Source organism: Pongo pygmaeus, chromosome 15 (assembly GCF_028885625.2).
Source record: "Pongo pygmaeus isolate AG05252 chromosome 15, NHGRI_mPonPyg2-v2.0_pri, whole genome shotgun sequence".
NCBI lineage: Eukaryota > Metazoa > Chordata > Mammalia > Primates > Hominidae > Pongo > Pongo pygmaeus.
The window spans coordinates 60,199,473-60,212,832 of record NC_072388.2 but is presented as its reverse complement, the minus strand read 5'-3'; the positions used below and the strand labels follow the sequence as shown (position 1 = coordinate 60,212,832).

Genomic DNA, 13,360 nt, shown 5'->3' with positions numbered 1-13,360 from the left:
CCCACCTCGGCCTCCCAAAGTGCTGCCTGCGCCCAGCCTCACTTGCTTCTTTGAAGTGGGTTCCCACTACTTCTTTATCATTTAGCCTAAAGCAGGTGTACATTCCCTTTATCCTTTGCTTTGGAGACATCTACTACAATACACACATCTTAAACCGTAACGGCAGTTCCATGCCTTTGGTTTCTCTGGTGGAGAAATAAAAATAACTTTGTGGTAATGACTGCCACCTTGTGGTCAAACATAAAACTTCCAGTAGGAAAAATAGACTTCAATGCTAGTAAAGGCTTTACCCACTGAACACTGGGAATCTCATGTGGCCGCTAAAATTTTGGTATATTGTATAATTTACACATTTTCCTGGAACATTTTGATTGTATATGCTATATTGATTGGGTTCCCAATCTGTTCCAGGTTAATTCCTCATTTTACTCTACCATAACATGATCTAATTGTTGATGAGATCTTTGCTTATAATCACCAGAATTTCCTTTTACAGATCAAATTCCCCTAAGTTAGGTATGAGATACTTCTTTATTTGCTTCAGCTGTAGTAACTTGGAACCACTGCTGCTGCAAGACCAGGCTAAGCTCACTAAATACCAGTTGACTGCTTGACTCAAAGGTTACCACCTGGTGAAGATGACCTAACCTCACGTCATAGGAAACCATGTGATCTTTGGCTCAGGCCCTAGGAAGAAGATCTGAGAGGTCACCTGGCTCTGCGGCTTGACTCATGGTGTTCGTGGTGGTGTTCAGGAGGCTGGCGCTTGAAACCCTGGCGGGCAACCAGTATCAGCTACCAGCTATCCCTCTCAAGCCTCGAGCTGTAACTCCACTCCTCTATTCCAAGAAAAGAGCCCAATAAGGGGGTGAGGGCAGGGGAAGGGCTTTACGATGGCAAAGCGCCCAGCAAAGGAAGTCGTTTGCTCCAGGGAGCAGTGTGGGGCAGGGAGAACTGGAGCTCCAGGGGAACCAAGGACCAATCCAGCAGACGGAAAGCAGAGGATGGGGGCAGGAGCAGCATGGGCTCCAGGGCCATCAAGAGCCACTGAGGACCGATGAGGAGCACAGGGGAAGGGACAGGAGCGCAGGGGAGCCGAGGCCCATGAAGCCATTAGCTGCCTCCCCAGTTTTTTTTCTCTTGATAACGCTGGGGTGGCGTGGGAGTCCAAGCCATGTATCTCCTTCAGTGCATCCTGTCACCAAGCTCCCAGACTTCTCTGCTCCACCCATTCTCCAGGCTGCATGTGGCCCTCCCAACACAGATATGAATACTAGTGACCCTGAAACATATGAAAACGCCCAGCTTCACTCACAGTTAGAGGAATGCAAGTTGGAACTTCAAATATACCATTTTTCTAACTCTCAGATGATCCAAATAACAGATAGCATGCCATGATGGGAAGGCGGGGAAATGCGCCTTCTCACTCAAGCTTTGGGAGTGTGAATTTAGAGACGCAGCCCAGCAAATAGGAAGAGCCGCCTGGACTCTGCTGTCAGACCACCTGGCTTCAAACCCTCTCTGCCACTTAGGAACTAAGCTTCTTTGTACCTAAGTTTTCTCCTCTGTGAAATGGGGTGATAATAACAGAACTTATTTCAGAGGGTTACCGTAAAGATTAAATAACAGAAATAAAGCACTTAGAACAATGTGTGGTACATGGACAATAAAATGTTCACTATCTTTAACCATAATGGGGGAGAGGGGCAATTGAACTCAATCAAAATGTGAAATGCATATACCCTTTGACCAAACAATACTACTACTAATAATGTGTCATACAGAAACACCAGCATAAGCACACAAAGACAAAAGTACAAGGGGACTCACTGCAACGACTGAAATAAAAGACTAGGAACACAATACATAGCAACAGAGGAGGAAAAGTTAAATTAATAATGTCATGTTCTAAAATGGAGTACTATGCAGCCATTAAAAATGAGGCAGCTTGGTATACAGAAATACAAAACAATTTCCAATATATACTATTAATATTATGTCTTAAAAAAAAATAAAGTGGCCAGGTACAGTGGCTCATGCCTGTAATCCCAGAACTTTGAGAGACTGAGGTGGGTGGATTGCTTTAGCCCAGGAGTTTGAGACCAGCCTGGGAAACATGACAAAACCCCATCTCTACAAAAAATAACAAAAATTAGCCAGGTGTGGTGGCATGTGCCTGTAAGTCCCAGTTTCTCAGGGGGCTGTGGTGGAAGGATGGCTTTAGCCTGGGAGCTTGAGGCTGCAGTGAGCCATAACCGTCACTGTACTGCAGCCTGGTGACAAAGTGAGACCCTGTCTCAAAAAATAGATTAATTAAATTTTAAAAATACAGAATCATGGGCAAAGTATACTATTATTTGTGTTTTTTAAAGATAAACATGTATGCATAATGTGCTGTATATATATGTTTTTATGTACAGAAAATTCTCTCAAAGGTTATAAATAAAATGAGCAATAATTGTTTCTTTCGGAGAAAGGATATGAATATTTGGAGGATATTTATATTACCTATTGCAAGAAATTGGATTTTCATAATTAAAACATACAACCTGATAGGTCAATCCTCTGCTTCCACTTTCCACGACTTTCCATTGCTCTCAGGACTAAACCCAAACCCCTTAACGCAGCCTACAAGGCTCTTCATGGCCTGGCCCTTGCCCACCTCGGCTGCCTCAGTTCTCAAGGCCCCTCTTCAACCTCGATATGCTGTGTGTGCTGAGCCTCCTTCACACCTGATGCTCCGTCTCACCAGCAGACCCATGGTGTGCTGTTGACCCTGTATGACATATTCACCTTCATTCTCTGCCTAACTAATTCTAATTCACTCGTTTGGTCCAGCATGGCTTTACCTTCCCTAGAGGTGTATTGCCAGCCTCCCTGACTGGTCAGATGCCCCTATCCCGCTCTCGTGGAATCCCCTACTTCCTTGATGGTGGCACAGGCCAGGAACATGCCCAGAATTCACTCTCCCAGAATGCCTTTTGACAGCAAGATTCTGACACATCTGTGGCAGACCCTCCCTCTTAGTGCCTTCTCCAGGGCCATTTTCCCTCTACATTGATACCAAAAGCCCAATTTTGAGCCCGATTCTAAATAGAAGCAGAATGCCCTGCTCCAGGGTCTGAATCAAGGTTGGTGTGAACCAATCATGGTCTGCCAGCTTATCTTGGGCTGATATTTGCTCTTCCAGCCTCCCTTGCTAAGGGCATGATATGGTTTGGCTGTGTGTCCCCACCCAAATCTCATGTTGAATTGGAAGCTCTAATATTGGGGAAGGGCCTGGTGGGAGGTGATTGGATCATGAGGCAGATGTCCCCCCTTGCTCTTCTCATAATAGTGAGGTCTCATGAGATCTGGCTGTTTGAAAGCGTGTAGCATTTCCCCCTTCGCTCTCTCTCTCTCCTGCTGTCACGTGAAACCTTGCTTGCTTCTCCTTCACCCTTCCGCTATGACTGTAAGTTTCTTGAGGCCTCCCCAGCTATGCCTCCTGTACGGCCTGTGGAACTGTGAGTCAATTAAACATTTTTTCTTCATAAATTACCCCGTCTCAGGTAGTTCTTTGTAGCAATGTGAGAACAGACATACAGGGCAGTTGACCCAAGTCTAGGAAAGATCTTCCCTCCCCGAGAAAAGGAGACTGGCCATGAAGCCCTTCAGCCCCTGCCCTTATGCTTTCTGCTTTGGATGCTATCATGCCAAGGTGTGGCATCTAGGGCTGCAGCAAATACCTTGGGACCCCAAGGGAAAGACATGTCCAATGTCACTGAACAACAAATCCAACCGTAGCACTGTTACCACCAGACTTCTCATTATGTGAAACAACAAGTAAAAAGTTTGTACTAATGAACCAAACTCATCCTTTCTATTTATTGTTTAATCCACCACTGGTCAAGTGTTCCATTAACTGCAGCCAGAAGCATTCCTAAACGTACACCATTACAAGGCAGACAGATTCAATTCTTAAGACCAGTCCATGGTTTCAGGCAAAGGGTCGTTGCTAAGGCCAGAAGCAATGCCCTGGGATGTTCCAAATCAAGGTACCTCTCTGGGTCCTCTCAGACCCCTCTTCTAAACTCCTGTGCCCAGGTCAGAACCAGCCCAGCATTTAGGAACAGAGTCACAGCCAAATTCATCAAGACAATCAGCCCATGGCATTTTCTCTGTTCTTAGACTTCTGTAACTTTCACTCACCTTCACTTCACCTTCAGAAGATTTATGTATGATGACCTTTTCAATCCTGGGACACACAACCCTCACGGTGCTCCTTCCCCAGGACAGCACAAGGGAAGGGGTGAATTCATAAGCTTCCATTTTTCCTCCTGAGGTTGGCAGAAGTCACCAATACCTCCATATGACCCTGCCTTGGGAGCCCATCCCCCATAATTTCTGATACTCAACTTTATGAAATCTTCAGTATCTTACTGTCTCAGCTCTTTAAGAAAAGAGGCTGTTGGAGCAGTGAATGCAATTCATACTTACGGGGGTCTGAAAGCAGCAGAACAACTGAGTGAGGAAGGGGTGATTGCGGGCCAGAGACAGGATCCTTTTCTCGGTCATGGTGCATTCCACATCATCATCCTGCAGAATCACGTCCTTCTTTAGCACCTTCACAGCATAGAGGTCTCCTGTTTCTTTTATTCTTGCAAGCATCACCTATGGCAAAGCAAAAGGAGGGAGCATGAGGGAGTCCTCTTGGGGGTCTTAGGGCATGTGCACACAACAGGAAGAAAGAATGGCACATGAGAAATGTTGAGTATGTGTGCATGCGTGTACACACACACACACACACACACCCCTCCCCATAAACAGAGCACACTTACTTCAACCCAAACAGTTAAAGCCAAGACTCACCTTCCCAAAACTCCCCTTCCCCAACACTCGGATGAACTCAAAGTTGTCGATACCAAGTCGGTTGGAAGAACTAACCCCAATCCCATTTCCTTCTTTGCTGCTCTCCTTTCCCTGTCGTCTTAGGGTCAATCTGGAAACGAGTTTCTGAAAGAGTAAGAACACATTAAGTCAGAAATTGCAGCAGGAGCATGGAGCACCCACGCACGAAGAAGACTTTACTGGCTGGGAGCAGTCTCACCGCCAGTATAACGTGGGGGAAAGATCAACTCAGCTTGACAGATGATCAGTTCTGCCACTCGAAACTCCCTCAGTATCAGCTTCTGAATCTGTGCTTACTGCTTTGCGTAAAAGGTCAATTAAAAATACGTCTAAGCCATGGAGTTACAGTTAGCGCTCAAGTGGAAGTGCATGGAAACACCAACGCCTTGTGTGGTCCCTCGGGTGCCTTCAGTGGTGGCTTTCCGCGGGCAGGTCCGATTCCACGAGCGCCACCTAGTGTCCACTTTTTACAGAGAGCAGTTTTCATGTCTGCTCAGAGATTCAAGCATCATTCAGCACCAGGACACGAATGAAGCAACGTTTTTTAATCAATATTTTAAATTATATAGGAGAAATAAAAGTCCAATGTGAATATTAGAACAATGATCAAAAGCATGAAGAATAAAAATTTAAATACCTAAAATCTCACCAGCCCCCTGCCAAAGATATCTATATCCATGTATAAATAACACACACGCGCACGTTTTTATACTTGGTTAATTTTTAAAAACATAATCAAATTATCATTTCATAACATACATTTGTATTCAAAAATTTGTCCTGGGTATTTTTCATGCCTTTAAATGTCTTTCAAGAACATGAGTTCTAATGGCTATTCAATATCCATTTCATGGATATCTCACAATGTATTAATTCCCCTGCTATTAGAAAGATGAGGCATCTCCCCTTTTTCACCATAATGAATAACACTGGAGTGAATACACTTCATGCAAATCTTCAAAACAGAGTAATTAAGGGTCTAGCTCTCAAGCAAGCTGCCTGGATTCAATAACAGCTCTGCAACCTAACCTGAGACCCTGAGCAAGTTACCTACCCAGCCTCTCCCTGCCTCAGTTTCCTCTTCTGACAAAGAGAAGGTTAAAGCATCTGCCACATGAGTCATTAGCAGGCCTAAATGAACAAATGCATATAAAGCACTTAGATTGGTGCCTGGCACATTCAATAAACTTAAGCTGTATTGTCATCATCATCATTCAGTTTCTTAAGATAACTTCCTGCAAATGGAATTCCTTGGGCCAAAGTGCTAATTTTGAAGACTTCTGATACACAGCCAACTTGCCGTCTACAAAGACTGACCAATCTACACTCTCACCAGCATGATGAGAGTTCTAGTTTCAACACAATGAATGGAAGGTAAGTGTGCTTGCCTCAGTTGGCTTTCCAGTTCCATCCTACTGAGTACCTGAGGATGTTGCTACCTAAAGGCAAGGTGACTTTTGCAGCTGGCCCACCTTGAGACATTTATAAGATAAGCTACCACTAGACAACAGATCAAAAGTCTAACATCCAGCCAGGCACCGGATATCATGGATTAAGGATACCTGATTCAAATGACAAGTGCACTGTCCATTCCTAAAGATCGTGCTGCATGATCTTTATTCCTATTCTTATCTTATTCCCACTGTATCTTAGAAGCCCTAGTTCAGGCTGATATCTTTAATCTCTGCTCTTCAGGGATAACTGCCCCATGCATTAGCAATCCCCGCACAATATTGGCATCCTGCCTGCCTACCCACAAGACAGACCGGATTTCAAATACATTTTTTTACATAATAGATTTCAAATACATTTTTTCACCATGATTTGATGAAACCCATTCATCTAAATCACATGTAACAGTCATTGCTGACTTAGTATGATCTAATATAAAGATTAAAACGTTTATCGTAGTGGCAATTCAATAAATTGTCAATAGGCCAGGCGTGGTGGCTCAAGCCTGTAATCCCAGCACGTTGGGAGGCCGAGGCGGGTGGATCACGAGGTCAGGAGATTGAGACCATCCTGGGTAACACGGTGAAACCCCATCTCTACTAAAAAAATAATACAAAAAATTAGCTGGGCGTGGTGGCGGGCGCCTGTAGTCCCAGCTACTCGGGAGGCTGAGGCAGGAGAATGGAGTGAACCCGGGAGGCAGAGCTTGCAGTGAGCTGAGATTGTGCCACTGCACTCCAGCCTGGGCGACACAGCGAGACTCCATCTCAAAAAAAAAAAAAAAAAAAAAAATTGTCAATGAAAGTCCCTGACCTACTAGGCAGGAGTCTTTCAGTAAAAAGGAAATGAGGTGGTTGGTGCTGACATTTTCAGGATTATCAAGAATCTCACAGTAATTGCACTTCCCTTCCTCAGTACCCAGAGATTAATTAGTTAAGTCGATAATTTTCCTGAACTGGACACCAAGCTACACCGTTCAGATCTTACAGCCGTGGCTATTTCCCATCTCTAGACGCTGACCAGGAAGGCAACAGTAAGACATGGGCTTGGGAAGCAGCCAAGGCTGGACTGGATGACAGCAGATGGAGGTCATTCAGGGAGAGTGCTGACAAAAACATGTGCACTGCAACTGACACAACTCCACTCACTCCCGAGAGTCCAGAGGGAGAGACTCCTGTCTCTTGCTGAATGTGAATGAGAAATTCACAATCCATAAACCAAAACTGCAGAACTGCTGGACTCCAGGGCTGTGCAGAACCTCTGAGATCCTCAAGTTGAACCGCTTTAGAGGTGAGGACACTGATGCCCATAGTTACTGGTCACCTGTCCTGCCTGGTCCCCAGCCAAAAGCATAACCCAGGATCCTGGGTTTTAGGCTTTCACCAGACCACAGTGACAGGAAGCTGATTTTAAAACAGAAAAGAAAGGCTGGGCGTGGCAGCTCATGCCTCTAATTCCAGCACTTTGGGAAGCCAAGGTGGGCAAACCACTTGAGATCAGAAGTTCGAGACCAGCCTGGCCAACATGGAGAAACTCCGTCTTTACTAAAAATACAAAAATTAGCCGGGCGCGGTAGTGGGCACCTGTAATTCCAGCTACTCGGGAGGCTGAGGCAGGAGAATTGCTTGAACCTGAGAGGTGGAGGTTGCAGTGAGCCAATATCACTGCACTCCAGGCTCGGCGACAAAGCGAGACTCTGTCTCAAAAAATAAATAGAAAAAAGAAAAAAGAAAAAAAAAAGGAAAAGAAAGGAAAAAAGTCCTTCTTTTGCTTTCTGTTTATTACTCGTTGCCCATGCTCATTATTTCTTGTCATATAACTGTACACACAATCTTATCTGTGAAACAAATTGCTATTAAAAATGCTATTTCAGCCAGACACAGTGGCTCACACCTGTGTAATCCCAACATTTTGGGAGGCCAAAGCGAGAGGATCGCTTGAGCCCAGGAGTTTGAGACCAGCCTGCGCAACAAAGTGAGACTCCATTTCTACAAAAAAACAAAAAACTACCCTGACATAGTGGCACACACCTGCAGTCCCAGCTACTTGGGAGACTGAGGTAGGAGGATCACTTGAGCCTAGGCAGTTGAGGCTGCAGAGAACCATAATTGTGCCACTGCACTCCAGCCTGGGTGACAGAGGAAGACCCCATCTCAAAAAGGAACGAAGGAAGGGAAGGGGAAAGGGAAGGGGAAGGGGAAGGGAGGAAGGAAGGAAAAAGGAAAGGACAGGAGAGAGAGAGAAAAAAAAAAGAAAGGGAGAAAGAGACAGAGAGAGAGAGAAAGAAAGAAAAGAAAGAGAAAGAAGAAAGAAAGAAAGAAAGGCAATAAGTCTGTTTATTGTATTTGCTAAGATTAGGAACTTTGATGAGGCCACATGCTCTCATTTGGGCTCACCACATCTGAGCAACTTCTAAATTATGATACCTGGAAATAAAGCAAAGTCTCACCGAGGTTGGAGAAATATTTCCGGGTTGGAGACCCATCCCTGCCAGGGTCTTGGCGAGTTCCACCGCATTTACCCCACAGTTAGGGGCCACGTTCGCTTGACATCGAATGTGCACATTCATTTTACATACTAGAGGGAAGAGGAAAACAGAATCCATGTTCAGAAAGGAACCAAGTGAACATGTGCTACAACAGAGAACTTTAATAGCCTGAAAGATTATAACAGAGGAATTATACCGGCTGAACAGTATCATTTTCTCATAAAATTAAGCTCACACTAGTAACAGTTCCTGACATTTTATCTATTTCTGTTTTCTGCAGAAGCAGAAAGCCAGGCATACTAAAGAATAATATATTTCAAATACATTTTTTTCACCATGATTTGATGAAACCCATTCATCTAAATCACATGTAACAGTCATGGCTGCCTTAGTATGATCTAAGATTAAAACGTTTATCGTAGCGGCAATTCACAGGCAATTAAATAACAAAGAATCATGCCAACTGTATTTTTTTCTGTCTCTCAACAGTGAAATAAAAGGTAGCAGTTTAAATGCCACATGTAGATCACTGTTCAAACAGGATGGAAATGGTGTTTCTACAAGAAAAACCTCTATCTGCAGCTTTCTTTCTGAGTATTGTTGTGGTTGGGCAGCCCTCACAGCACAGAGATGGGCATCCTGTGAGCCTGTGGTTCTCAGCATTTGCAGCCTGTGGTTCTAACTGCTTCACAGTGGGGAAAGGCAACTTTTAAAACTTTTTGAAGGTCAGAGTACAAATGGCAGTTGAAGAGGCGAGCAAAGCAAGCTAAGCTCCTGGGGCACCGGAAGCTGCCTGGGGACGATGAAGGATAAGGATCTGAGGCATTGTCAGCTGGAATAAATTCTGAGACAGTTTTTTGACATGGGCCCTGCTGATGGGAGGTGAAACTGAAGCAACAAGCAACACATTCCTGTTTTATGGAGTCAGTCCATCTTGGAGGCACACACAGATCCAGGTTTTGTGGGGCCTGAATTTACATAATTTAGGAGGCCTTCTTTAAGAAAAAGAACACCAAATCAAGTAGAGGGCTTTGGAAGGTGCCCTTGAGAGGAGGAGCCCTGAGACTTAAGCTTCATGGGAAACCCACCCCTCTCAGGAAGACAGGTGTAAGACACACGAGCCTACAGAAGCCTTTCAAAACCACCAAGTGACCATAAAAGCAAAAATCCCAAGAGCCGGATTGCTGCAGGTGTGCTACCCTCAGGCCACTAGGGAAGAGGACAATGCAGATGAGCCCCATGCATGGCTCTGCACATCAGCAACAATGCAAGGCAGAAAGGGACTTCCCACTGGGAACCCATACCCAGGTGAGACCATCACGCTAACATCAAGCTGCACCTGGACCAATGCCCTACAAGTTATCCATGAGCTGGCTACTGTTTTGGTTTTATGAGAAAAAAATTATTAGTGTTCTACAGAGATAGAAGAATGTGCCCTTCTTAAAGACAAGTGACTGGCCCCTTTTTGTTGACAGAAGCAGGCTCTGTAAGACCAAGCAGTCAATGGAAGTTGTCTGGCTATACTCATGCCAATTCTACCTCATCATTGCTCTCCTCAACTGGCGACTTGGGGTGTGTCTGATAAGGAAGGCTTCAGGTGCACCCCACGGCAGTCAGATCATTACATTTCCATACAAGATGGCACAAGGCCGACAGCTCCCTAACTCCTAACAGGACAGGGATCAGCTCTCACCCACTCAGAGCCTTTGCTAGGGCCAAAGCTCCAAACTCTCACTCCACTGGGCACAGCTGGTGAGATGCAAGCTTACAATCAAGGCTTTATCTTCCTTCATTCTACCCGTCTCCAATCTCTTTCACAAGACCCAGGGCAGCTCTTTTTATGCTGTGACAACTCAATTCCTGATTTCTGGTGAGACCATCAGATCTATTCTGCCATTTCTTACTCTTAATCCAACCTTCTCATCTGGCCATCTCACCTCCTCACCTCCTCCTAACTTCCATTTCTTTTAAATTTTTATTTATTTTTTTCTTTTTAGTGTCTCACCTGACTCAACCATCTTCCATTTCTGACTAAGATCCCATCTTTTTCTCTTCCAAACACCTATTAAAATACAGTGTCTAGGCTGTATTTGTCAGCTAGCGAGCTAGATCACTGAATATACCATTTGACTTAATGTCCTATGGTTAGAAAATGTTGGCATCGGAGGAAGTTCTCTTTACATGCCTGACAAGAAACATGTAAGTTTAAAATGACTAAGATGTTGATTTATAACATATCGAAAACCATCAGTTCTAGGAGATTCTGAGCCCACAGAATTCTGAAAGCTTAGGGCACAGTGTTCCCATGACGAGGCGGGTGCCCAGCACCCCAGCACCTCACTTTTGCACTGAAGTCCTTGCCGCATTATTCCCCAGAGCAGCGAGCCGCAGTGATCGCAGAACGCTGGCACTTTGTAGTTGTGGATGCTGAACTTGTGTGGGATGTTGATCCCGAACCTCTGCTCTGCAACCTGTAAAAAAGGAAATAAAGGGACAAGAGCTAAAATGGCATACCAACGTCTTTTGTAAAAACCGTAATAGGAGCCCATCAAATGCGAAGCGTCACTATGACACCTGAGCTAGGTATATTATTTTACTGTACTCAGCCCTGATTAATTACCCAGGTCTTACTAACCAGACTAAACACATTTTCTAATGAACAGGACAAGACAGAAATGTGGGAAACACATTAGATCATTTGCCATTTTGAGAAATAAAAATTAAGATTTTCACTTCATCTTTCATATTCAGGCCATATTTCTCTCCTTGCCAATCCCCTAACACCCCCATCTATTTCCCAGAACCTTTTAACTTCAGGATTAAATGGGTCTTTTACACACTATATATACTTGCTATCACTATAAGTTCTTCCAGACATTGTGTCACAGGGGGGAAAATAAAAAGAAGAGACTCAGAGGCCATGGAACCACAGAAGGAATTTATTCCAAAGTGACATTAAAGTAACTACTTATTCAGCCCTTCCAGCCTTTCTTTGCCTGGCATTTGCAATCTGACAATCTGAGTTAAATCTCAGTTTCCAGCAAATAATTCCGCTAGGCATGTACTTTGAAGTCCATACCACAGTTTGATGCTATAACAATGGATCCATGCATGACAAGGAGTAGGGCAATCATTACTCCTCTTGAAACTTTTCTGGCCTCTTTCTTGGAAAAGCTGTGGTTTATACCTGCAGGTATACTCCTTAGCAATCCTATATGTGTACTATAAAGAACGATTGTGTTCCAGAGTCATTCTTCCAATGCCTCTGCAAATCTACTGCTAAGTGTCAGCAACACTCCATCTGCTTTTACCTCTAGAATTTAAAATGTATGCCTATTGCAGATGAATGCAGTATGAGTGGCAAGAATGATGTTGAAGTTTATACACATACATACACACACACACACACACACACACAGAGAGAGAGAGAGAGAGAGAGAGAGAGAGAGACATCTTCCCTGAAATTTCTTAAGAGGCTGGAGAAAGCCAGCAATCTTTTTACTTAGGAAACATAATTTACAGTTATTAACATATATGTCACATCAATTCTATGTTGTTTAACTTACAAAAACTGTGTGAGGGAAACATTGATCCTGTTTTAATACTGAGGAAAACAGATTGTAGGCCTTGCCTCAGCTCATAGAGAAGATGGCTAACAGAGGCTGGATTCAGCATTCAAATCCAGGCTGTCAGATGCCAAGTTCAGGGCTCCTTTCACTCTGCCAAAAGTCTCTCCAAATGAGTAGAACCAATCCATATAGCTTATACCCAGCCAACCACTAATGGGGTCCTCACAAAGGAGGGATGATGCCACATAAGTACAGAAATACAAATGCCATAATTTAAAAAAAAAGAGAGAGAGAGATTTCTATTGTAATACAACCCTTGGCCTCAAAGAATGTGGAAGGGAAGTGGCAAGGGGAGGAAAGCAGAGGTTTGGGGATGGGGAGAAGGAAAGACGGGGAGGAAAGGAGGGAGGGAGGGAGAGAGAAGGCAGCACACAGCACACACAATACACACATACACTTAATCAGCAAACTGCTATCCTCTTACCTTTGAATCCACTTTGTTAATATTGTTTTGGCAAGTACAGGCTGTAACAATTAGATGATGGCAGCGTTTATGGACGACACAGGTGCACACTAGGAAATTAAATTCAGCAATTATACATTTATCAGACGCTCACAGTCCAGCCAGTGACAGCAGAGTCAACCAGGGCTGCACTGTGCCAACAAGACTGTACTTGTCTGGCCCACATGACAGCAGCTGGTGTGCCCATCCTTCCTATTGCCCTTGCCACCATCCTAACACAGACCTTTGCTCAGGCTCAAACTATCCATTATCAAGTCCTGGACCTATTTCTTCCTTCCTGACTTTATTCCATCCTGCACCCACCACCAGAGGACTCTTCTAACACTCTAGTCCTCCCCCCATAATCGAAAACCTTCCATGGTAATTCACTGCCGATCAACAAAGTTCAAATTTCCCACCCAGGTTCCAGGCCCTCCAGAGGCTGCCCCAAGCTACCTG

The 13,360-nt window shown here is 44.4% G+C and overlaps 1 protein-coding gene across 1 annotated transcript in view; it reads right to left on the bottom strand.

Annotated features, from left to right (window-relative positions):
• PRKCH (protein kinase C eta) overlaps positions 1-13,360 on the bottom strand; it is a 228,023-nt gene that overhangs the window by 87,807 nt on the left and 126,856 nt on the right. Inside the window, exons 5-9 of the mRNA XM_054449890.2 lie at positions 12,884-12,972; positions 11,172-11,301; positions 8,792-8,919; positions 4,852-4,995; positions 4,480-4,653 (exon numbers count right to left, since the gene is read on the bottom strand). Coding sequence (XP_054305865.1) covers positions 4,480-4,653; positions 4,852-4,995; positions 8,792-8,919; positions 11,172-11,301; positions 12,884-12,972 — 665 coding nt within the window. The remainder of the gene's footprint in view (positions 1-4,479; positions 4,654-4,851; positions 4,996-8,791; positions 8,920-11,171; positions 11,302-12,883; positions 12,973-13,360) is intronic.